Genomic DNA, 10,573 nt, shown 5'->3' with positions numbered 1-10,573 from the left:
TTTTTAAAAAAATCTATATCAGGAATGGGGAACTTTTCCCACTCACGCACTTCCCTCCTTTTTGGGTATGTGTGAGACATGCACCAACTGCTGGCTTCGCGAAGAGGCAAAAGTGCTCTCGTGCTCGTCATGGCTGCACACGTGCAGTACTTCCGTGCATTAAGCCGGGCTATCCACACGGGGACCCAGAAGCGAGCGGCTACCTACATCTCTACAAACTTCCATATCTCTACAGCGTCCATGAAGTTCCTCCCTCGGCCCCGCCCCTCTGTCAGCCTCCGTCACGTGCTCAGGGCGATCGGACGCCTGGCGCCGCCCTTCGCTTGCCCCGTTGCGGAAGTGACGCAAGGACGCCGAAGGGCGGGGGAAGGAGGAGGAGGAAGAAGAAGAAGAAGGAGAAACAAGCTGGTGAGGATACGCAGGAGGCGGCGAAGGGCCCCCCAGGTGAGCCTGGCTGGCTGTGGGGCCGAAGAGGGAGGGGAAAAGGGGTTTCAAAACCCCATGGAGTTTGGGGGTGGGAAGGAAGGAGAGTGAAAGGACCCCGCACCCTCCCCCCTCCCATCTCTCCTTCCTTACTGAGTAATCTGGGAGCTTTAATGGCTGTAATTATCGTGTTTGTCACTGAATGGCCCTGCTATTGTTAATTTATCTATTGCATTGATGTCCCACCTTCTTCCCCTCCGAGGAGCTCCAGGTGGGGAACGTGGTTCTTCTCCCCCTTCTCCGTGTAATCCCCACAACGACCCTGTGAGGTAGGCTAGGCTGAGAGACAGGGACTGGCCTAAGGTCACCCAGGGAGCTGCATGGTTTAATGGGGATTTGAACCCTGGTCTCAGCCCAACACTTTAACCACTACACCACACTGGCTCAGTTAGGTTCAGTGGTTTCACAGGGTCAGCTTTGGGTGGAGCCTAGAATTGGGTGCAACCCATCTTATTATGTGGCTAAGATCAAAGTGAAAGCTATGTTGTGTAAATCATATTTACGACGGCTTTATTTTGCAAGTTAACTATAACTATTATCAGTTAATGCATTATATTTACCTTATTACATCTTTATTACTTATGGATCAACTGTACATTATATTATCAGTGAATGATGGTATCGTTTGTTAAAAATAATTTTAGCATTATGGATCTTATCAAATGTTAGCTGCTGTTTCCAGCTGCGTGAATGTTTTGAGGTCTCTGCCTTTTTAAACATATATTTGATTTTTAAAACCGTTTTTCAACCTATTGTTTTGATTATATGGCTGTCATTGCCCTTGAGACTTAAGTGAAAGGTGATCTATAAAGGGATAAACTAATAATAGTAATAGTCATACCTGGCAGTAGATCCGTTGAGTTGCTTCCAGTTAAACTGCACTCAAGAGGAGACCCACCAAAATGAAGGGGCCTAAGAACCTAGGACTTGCTGATCAGAAGGTCGGCGGTTCGAATCTCCGTGATGGGGTGAGCTCCCGTTGCTCAGTCCCAGCTCCTGCCAACTTAGCAGTTCGAAAGCACATCAAAGTACAAGTAGATAAATAGGTACCGCTCCGGCGGGAAGGTAAATGGCGTTTCCGTGCGCTGCTCTAGTTCGCCAGAAGCGGCTTAGTCATGCTGGCCACATGACCCAGAAGTTGTACGCCAGCTCCCTCGGCCAATAAAACGAGATGAGCGCCGCAACCCCAGAGTCGTCTGCTACTGGACTTAACAGTCAGGGGTCCCTTTACCTTTACCCCTTGAAGCATCTCCTAAGATACTTCGTGCAGTAGTTGATGTGTCAGTATGAAGAAAAAGTGCTATGTTTGGGACTCTTTAGTTTAGAGAAAAGAGTTGGCCATGACTGGACCTAATGGTCAGGGGTCCCTTTACCTTTAAGGAAGTCATGCCCATTCATTTTAGTGAGCCTACTCTGAGTAGGACCAACACTGGTTACACTGAAATCAGTGGACTTGAGTAACAATGACTTCAGTGGTTGACTTTTTGAGTTGGACGTCACCCTAAGTGCTGCGTAGTGGGTCACTTCTCTCCTCCCCTGAGGACAAGGTGGTCCTTTATGACCACAAATGGTAGGTTACCTACAATTATATACTTTATATTGAATATGTAATTACATTGTATATAAAGACCTAACAACAGTAGATAAAACTGGAATTAAATTTAGTATTACTGTTAAAAAAAATCATGGTGAAGAAGCAGTTATAGATGGGCTGGTCTTCCCTGGCTTTGGAGGAAGAGTACAAAGGTCCCTCTTGCATAAACTGGAAACTTAAAACTGTAAATAGAACTGTTGTGTGATAAAGTATAATTAGTTTTTGAGTTACTTTAATAGTGATTTACAGGCTTATGCAGAATTTTTAAATTATTATTTTTTGCTTGGGAAGTTAGCAAGTTGTTCTCCAACTGTTGGTATGGAGGTAATCATGTTTTGTTGTCAACTTATTAACTGTGTGTGTGTAGACTGTAGTAATTTGTCTTAACTTTTTAAATGAGTCATGGGAGCTGCCCTCCCAACATAAGCTGGGAGCTTAACATTATTATGATTAGCAGTGTTATATGAATTTTATTTATTTTAGCATTATGTTGATATCACTGTTAAATGCAATAAGAAACTAGTCAGTGTTGCAGGGTGGTTGTCAGGAGACAAATGGAAGTGTGGGGAAAGACTCATATCGAGGATTGGGGACAAAATCATAGCTCAGGTGGATGCATGTACACCAAGAATTAAGCAGCAGGTATTCTGAGCATATGATTAGTAAAGGAATTTTTGTAACCAGTACCAGAATTAGGATCCCATGTTCTGACCCACAAAAGATCACTATTTGCTTTTCCCCAAGTGGTGTTTTCTAGGAAAGTATTTTATTCCTGCATTGCAGGGGGTTGGACTAGATGACCCTCAGGGTCCCTTTCAACTCTACAATTCTATTATTCCATGAGCTGTGGGAGGGTGTGTTTTTTTAGTTACTGCTTTTGTTAAACAATTGGGAGTTAGCACCCTTTGCTGCTATAAATCACTGAGATCTACCAGTAGATCCTAATCTACTTTTTGCCCACCCCTGGCCATACACCACCTTGAGTTCTCTGAGCTGGGATAAACAATATTATTTTTGTAGCATCACAAGGTGTTTGGTGGTACTTATGGTATACAACAAGGCAGGTTCCTGCTCCTGAGGGCCTTAGCCTATAAAATGTAGCATTGGAAGAGCTCTCATCATAAGAACTGATGTCTGAGTTTGTTTCTTCGACTAGGCAAATTTAAGCCTAATCTCTAGTGGCAGGGAGTTACACACCCAAAAACACACCCAAAAGGGGAAAAACATCCAAGCAGTTTACAACACATTAAATAAAACAATCCAGCATAAAACAAATTCAAGCTGCAAGGACAATATTTCATATCCTTCTCTAAGTGACATTTTGCGTTCCTCATATTCATCATCTACTTAATTTTTATAGCTGCCCCATAGCAGAAGTACTCTAGGAAGCCAGTGTGGTGCAGTCGTTAGTGTCAGACTTAAGACCTGGGAGATCAGGGTTCAAATCCCCTCTTAGTCATGAAGCTCACTGGGTGACCTTGGGCCAGTCACAGCCTCTTAAACTACCTCACAGGGTTATTGTAGGGATTAACGGAGGAGCGGCGTGAACCATGGACTCCTTGGAGAAAAAGGCAGGATATAAATGCAGTAAGGAAGCCCTTCTGCTTATCTGCTGGAGAGCTGGAGGGGCCAGCTAGATGGAGATGTCTGTCGCCAACATGGCATCCAGATATCTCCATGTGGTTGCAATGCGGCCAGTGTCAGTCGCAAAACGTGCTGGACGCTTGGTTAATTTCTAACACTTATCCCAAGGGCGGTAGAGGGGGTGGGGAGGCTTCCTAGGGGGTAAACAGAGAATTGAATATAAGGAGGTAAACAGACATTTCTGTCCTGTGAGCAGATTTAAAAATCTACCTGTAGACACACTAAACTGAAGTGTATATGGACATATGAATATGCCTTACTCTTGTTAATAATAATATTTATTTATTTATTTATTTATTTATTTATTTATTTATACCCCGCCCATCTGGCTGGGCTCATGTCCCCTAGTGCTGTTAACTCTCACTAGCAGCAGCTGTCCAGCGTCTCTTATAAAGAGTCCCCTCCCATCTGTTCAGCCTGGGTAGTTCGGCTGGTTAGAGCGTGGTGCTGATAACGCCAAAGTTGCCAGTTTGATACCTTATGGAACAGCTGCATATTCCTGCATTGCAGGGGGTTGGACTAGATGATCCTCAGGATCCCTTCCACCTCTACAATTCTATGGTTCTCCTAAAGGGCAGATGCTGTAGCTCAGTGGTAGGGTGTCTGCTTTGCACGCAGAAAGGCTCAGCTTCCATCCTTGGCCTCTCTGGGTAGCACTGGGAGAAACCTGAGTCTGAAACCCTAGAGAGCTGCTGCCAGTGTAAACAGTTCTGAGCTAAAGGGGCCAACTGATTCAGCCTAAGGCATCCCATAACTGAAGGGACCTTTTGCATACACTGCACAGTGTGCTGTACCAGGAAGAGACGGTGGCTCTTCGCTATGGTGACCCATCAGCATGGCAATCTGCCCAGTGTTTTTTCTTCGTGTTTCTCTCACGCTTTTGAAGAAAAACGATGCTTGGAGTTCTAAAACTAGAGGAAGACTCAAGCTTCCTTTCCTCAGTCCTTCCTGCAGCTTTAATCCCAGTTCTCTCCCTCCGTCCCTGCTTGCTGCCCCTTGCATTTCCCCAGGCCGCTGAGCCTGGTGCTGCCTCTAGCGCAGACGTGGCTCCAGCCAGTTTGTTCTGAAGATTAATCATCTGGAGCTGATTAGTTTATTAGATCGGAAAAGGGCGGGGTGCGTTGGGGAAGAAATGTTAGGAGCTAGTGATGGAAGAACGATTTTGATGTTGGTATGTTACTGTGGTTTGGAAAGTGAAACTTCTAAAGAGTTTCTCCCACCCCCTTGAGTGGAGGTGTGCACCCCAGACTTTCTGGTACAAGTTGAATTCCCTACCCTGTGCGCAGAAGATCAGCATTTAGACACCACATGGCTAAGTCCAGGACCCAGTTGTGTTTGTGCCCTCTCTCTCACCCCCCCTTCTGTTACCAACAAGAGATTGGTAGCTGTGTTAAAGAGGACTTTCTGGGAACTGATTTCCCCCCTGGGCTCTTGCCCTTCGCTCCCCTCTCCACCCCATTTTTCAGATGTATCTGCTGAAATGCTGCAAGGCTACTGTTTCCGTTTCACTTTGTGTAGCAGATTGACACTGCTGCCCCTATAAAAATGAGCTCCTGACCTTAAACCCTACAGCTTTCTAGCTCTGGCTGCTGTCTTGACTTGCGTGCAGCTCAGCCCCTCCCCGTGATCCTCTGGTGACCTCACAACTTGACTGCCTTTTCAAAGTGCCTGTCAGGGGTTGCAGAACGCCTCCCTCTCCCCCTCTTCCTCAGCACCTTTCTGGATTAAATGGGTCAAGGGCAGCTATCCCACTGTGTGCTGAGTGCGGCTGTGGAGTCGAGTTGCCTCCTAGATCCTGCAGAGGATTCATGGAAAATACTGATGATGAAGTCATTCTGGTCCTTTCCGTTCCCAAGGCTTCTTGCATACTGGTGACATTCCTGAGTGCCTCTGCCTGAGTGCCTCTGCATGTTTGACTCAGCACAAGCAAACATTTGCACACTCTTAGATGTATTCCTGGCCTGCAAAGGCAGCTCTCCTCTTTCCCCATCAGCGTTGGGCTGCCAAGTTTGCTTTCAACCTCCTACTTAGAAAAAGGGTGTTTTCATTCACTGGTTGTCAGCTGCTCCTGAGGAACAGCAGAAGGCTTACTTGCATTCTTGTGGCTTAGTTAGGACAGGCTTAATCATTTTCTGTTTGTTCCTTGTTCTGTATGAACCTGTGCAGTTCCCTTATTCTGAGTGAGGTCACTGGGACAGCTAAACCAAGAAGCTTCTCACCGTCTTGGGCAGAAGGATATTTTCCCTGTTTTGGGTTGGGTAGAATGAGAACCCCTTGCTTCAAGGGTGGCCTAGGCTGAGTAATTCTGCATGATGCTTCCTCTGTTCCAACTTGAAGTGTGCAGATTCTGGGGCTCTTCAGTCTTGTACAATGGCACTATTTCTTTCTCAATTTTTTTTATGTTAAGCAAAAAAACCAACAGCAAAACACCCCTAACCTGAAGAAGAATGCTGAGGAACTCAGTGCTTTCTTGCTTGGTGACTGTTTAGTTCAATAAAGGCGTTACTGCTGCTACTCTTGGATTCTCTCTCCTTTTGGATGAACATTCTACCTCCAGTTTTAATCTCTGTATATTTTTCATATTTGCATCTTGTGAAGTGACCACTTCCCTTGCCTACCAGTTCTATGCAGGTTGCTTTTGCACGCAGTTCCTGCCCCAACTGGGCCCTCCTTGCTGACTTGTTTTATTTTGGTCATTTGAAGGAATGACAGACTGTCCTTGCAGGCCTCCACCCACTGGGCGGGACACAGTTTGCTTGACTAGCCCTTGCATAATCTCCTTGCAGACACACTTTGAGTGAGTTGCACGAAAGCGCCTACCTTGCATGACAAATCTTGACAGTGTCAGTTTTTCCTTCTAGGTCCTGGTGATAACTTCATAGCTATCAGGGTGGCTGATAATGCATTTTCTGTCTGTGCTGTCTTGATAGTTTTCCGCAGTTGGCCTCTTGTTCCTGCAATTATACTGAATTGCTGTGAACTCATATTCTTATCACATGATGCCATGAGGCTGTTTCTCTCATGTTTGGGGTGTGTGTCGCTGGCTGTCAGGAGCAGGTTGGCAATAAATTACATGGCGTTAGTGGAGTTAATTTTTTATTCAAGGAAACAAGGTCAACTCAGGAGGCCGGGCCTAGTGAGCACAGCAACTCGTCCCAGTAAATCTTGCTCCTATAAGGCAGTTGTGCAGACTGAAGGTCCCTGGCCTTTCCACAGTTGCCTAAGTCTCCTCCTCCGCACCTGATTCCATCCCAAGCAATCTGAAACTTCGTCGCCATGCCTGTCTGCTCCGCCCTCTTCATCCCTCTTCTGGCTTTGCTTTGCCGTCTTCTGGTTCTGGGAGACCAGGGGGGAGGTGAGCTGGTCACAGCAGGAGGGGGAGAACCCCTGGCTTTTTCTGCAGCCTGATTCATCTCTGCCAGAATGGTGGAAGAACGATAGTCACAGACCTGTTTTACACACAGACTACACCTAGCCCTGTATATAATTGTGTTGCCCACTCTAGGCATTGCCATGATAAGAGGTATGCATGTGTAAAAATTACAGTCCCTGAATGCAAAGCATGGCATAGCCTCAGTCAAACAGCACTCATATTTTGGGTGGGCAGGTTGGTGAAATAGTTGACAACCTCCTATAGTGATTTTGGTGCCAAGACTTTCTCGCTTTCCAGTGCAGATAAGCTGGCCACCAGCCAGGCTGCTATTTAGCTTGGCCTTAAATCTTGTTTTTTGGGACCATTTTATGTTTATAGCTCAAGTTCTGGACTGTCTTGGCCTGTGTGTGTGTGCTTCCTTTTGCTGCTAAATCTTGCTGTGTATTACCTTCTAAGAACATGAGAGGAGCCTGCTGGATCAGGCCAATGGCCCATCTAGTCCAGCATCCTGTTCTCACATATACCTGTGGGAAATCTGCATTCTCTCTTGCGGTGGCTTCCAGCAGCTGGTATCTGGAAGCATTTCTGCCTCCAACCATGACGGCACAGCTGAGCCATCCCCGCTCATAGCCATTGATAGCCTTCTCCTCCATGACGAGACTCATGGAACTCATTGCTAATCTATCTAGTTACAACACTCTATGACATCTTTCCCCATCCTGGTGCCCTCCAGATGTTTTGAACTACAGCTCCCATTGTCCCCCAGCAACATGCAGCTGTGCTGGCAGGGACTGATGAGGGTTGTAATGCAAAACATCTGGAGGGCTCCACGTTGAGAAAGAAGGATTTCTAGGATTGCATAACAGGAGCTCTGCAACTTGGAAGATGGCTTTGCTCCAGTACAGTAGCATTTTATTATTAACTATCTTGAACTCCTGAGGAACTAGGGAGGGCAGGTGCTGTGTGGCATTTTATTCCTGGCATTGCAAATGCCACTTTCCCCAGCTGGTTTCTTTGATTTGTGTAGGACCTCCCCCACTTTTACTTATTTGAGTGACATTTAAAAACAACCCCCTTTTCCCTCCCACCACAGCAGGAGCAAGATGAGCCTGAAGTCGGAACGCCGAGGCATCCACGTGGACCAGTCCGAACTGCTCTGCAAGAAAGGATGCGGTTACTATGGCAACCCGGCTTGGCAGGGCTTCTGCTCCAAGTGCTGGAGGGAGGAGTACCAAAAGGCCAGGCAGAAGCAAATCCAGGAGGACTGGGAGCTGGCTGAGAGGTAAGGAGGTGTTGGCATCAGGGAGAAATGCTTAGCTCCAGCTTTTGTAGCATTGCCACAAATTGCATGTTAATCTGTGGCTTGAATTGCTTTTTTAAACAGCAAAGATAATGCTTAGTAACATGTCAGTTATTTGGTAGGATATTGGGTGGGGACAGCTGAAGTGTATGTATGTGTGTGTGACTGAGAGGGGGTGTTTTGGTCATGGCTGGGCTGAAACTGCAATGTGGAGAGTTCCCCAAGCAGTAAGGAACATGGGAAGCCAGCTCATACTGAATCAGGACACTGGTCCCTCTATCTCAGTATTGCCTACACTGTCTGGCAGTGGCTCTCCAGGGTTTCAGGCAAGGAGTCTTTTCCAGCCTTTTCTTTTAAAAAGCTTTCCTTGATCAGAGAAACCCCCCCACAGTGTTTCATAAGGCCCATAGTTGTTGTTCTTCACACACAAGATAATTAAAACACGAAACAGCATATACATTTACAAGAAGACTAAAAGAAGTGGATGCTTGTGGTATCCAACTGGGAAAGCTTATTGGAACCAAAAACATCTCCAGCTGTTTCTGTAGAGGGCAAATAGAGGATGGCTACTTCAACCAAACCGATCAATGGTTTGCAGCACATTGAGGAACAACATTTTTGGTTTTTAGTTTAGACAGAGGAATGGAGAGGCCGGGAAACCATAGAAATTCACAAAATTATGCACAGTGGAAGAAGTTTCTCTCTCTCTCTCTCTCTCTCTCTCTCTCTCTCTCTCTCTCTCTCACCTCTCATCTCATAAAACGAAGACCCAAGAAAACTGAACACTGGATGACAACTGGAAGTGGTTTTTCACACAGCACATGGTTAACCTGTGGAATTTGCTGCTGCAGGATGTAGCAGTACAGCGTTGTCATACGTTTTGGTTCTTGAACGCTTAAAACCCGGAACTAAATGCTTCCATTTTCGAACTTTTTTCAGAACCTGAATGTGTTACGCAGCTTCTGCTGAGTGCAAGAAGCTCTTGCAACCAATGGGAAGCCATGCCTCGGTTTTTGAACATTTCGGAAGCTGAACGGGCTTCCGGAACGGATTTTGTTTGAGAACCGAGGCACCACTGTATATGATCTAGCAGCTGATTGTCTCCGTTCTTGGTCTAGCAGCTGATTGTCTCTGTTCTTGCATTTCCAGCCTTCCTGGGACAGCTAAGGGGAAATAAGCAGAGATTTATACCAAAGTTGGTTGGGCAATTGTCTGGATAGGGTAGAACAAAGCTTTCAGAATTCTTACGCTTGGTGTGTGTGTACGTGCGTGTGTGCTCACGCATTGGAATGGACCTCAACATCCCTTCACACAGTATAAAGGGATCACATTCTTGTGCTGTGGATGCAAATGAATAAATGAAATTTCTGCAAGTAGAAAGTTGGCAGACTGAAATGAGCGAGATAAAACCATTATGCTTGATCTGCTAATTCTTCTGCTTGCAGGGGGCACATTCAGAAATGGTATGCACTTACTGCAGTCTATAGTATTGCCATTCCCAGCCTGCTGCAAGGTGTAGGCCAGAAGCCTGGCTTAAATGCATAGCTGTCAACCTTTCCTTTTTTTGCGGGAAATTCCCTTATCCCAGCGCCATTTTCCGCTGCTATCCCGGATTGTTAGATATCCCGTAGACTGTCCCCGGGACAGGTGAGGCTGCTGATCCCTTTTTTCCGAGGCTGCTGATCCCTTATCTTCAAATCTGAAAGTTGACAGCCATGCTTAAATGTGTGACTTGATTTTATTGTGGAGCCAGAATCTGACCCTGGAGGAGACAGGAGGGATTCCCAGCTGCTGGTGAAACTCAGCAGCAGTGCTTCTTGCTGGAACTAACTGTGGCTCGATGTTTTCTCCACCCGGTTTCAGGCTTCAGCGTGAGGAGGAGGAGGCCTACGCAAGCACTCAGCACCCTCAAGGGGCTCAGTCGCTCACGTTCACCAAGTTTGAGGAGAAGAAAACCAACGAGAAATCACGGAAGGTGACGACGGTGAAGAAATTCTTTGGGGCATCATCTCGACCGGGAGCTAAGAAGGGTAAGCGGGGAGAGCGCTTAGGGGGGCTTTTAAAAACAGCTGGGTAATGATTTCAAGTTTTCCTGTTTCACTAGTCTTTTGGATTAGTAGACAGCAATTATTGTGGCCCTTTCCAGACTTTTAAATCAGCTGGCGTGAGTCATCACCTA

At 46.3% G+C, this 10,573-nt stretch overlaps 1 protein-coding gene across 3 annotated transcripts in view; it reads left to right on the top strand.

The window, feature by feature from the left end:
• The first annotated feature begins 333 nt into the window (after positions 1-333).
• Positions 334-10,573, top strand: part of RABGEF1 (RAB guanine nucleotide exchange factor 1) — a 31,939-nt gene continuing 21,699 nt past the window's right edge. For 2 of the 3 annotated variants that reach the window (XM_053366909.1, XM_053366907.1), the window contains exons 1-3: positions 334-444; positions 8,188-8,376; positions 10,258-10,424. In XM_053366909.1, the coding sequence (XP_053222884.1) occupies positions 8,198-8,376; positions 10,258-10,424 (346 nt within the window). In that variant the 5' untranslated portion in view covers positions 334-444; positions 8,188-8,197. The remainder of the gene's footprint in view (positions 445-8,187; positions 8,377-10,257; positions 10,425-10,573) is intronic. The other variant, XM_053366908.1, reaches the window with a different exon arrangement.

The sequence above is a fragment of the Podarcis raffonei genome, chromosome 15, assembly GCF_027172205.1.
Source record: "Podarcis raffonei isolate rPodRaf1 chromosome 15, rPodRaf1.pri, whole genome shotgun sequence".
Classification (NCBI taxonomy): Eukaryota; Metazoa; Chordata; class Lepidosauria; order Squamata; family Lacertidae; genus Podarcis; species Podarcis raffonei.
This window is presented reverse-complemented; position numbering and strand designations above follow the sequence as displayed.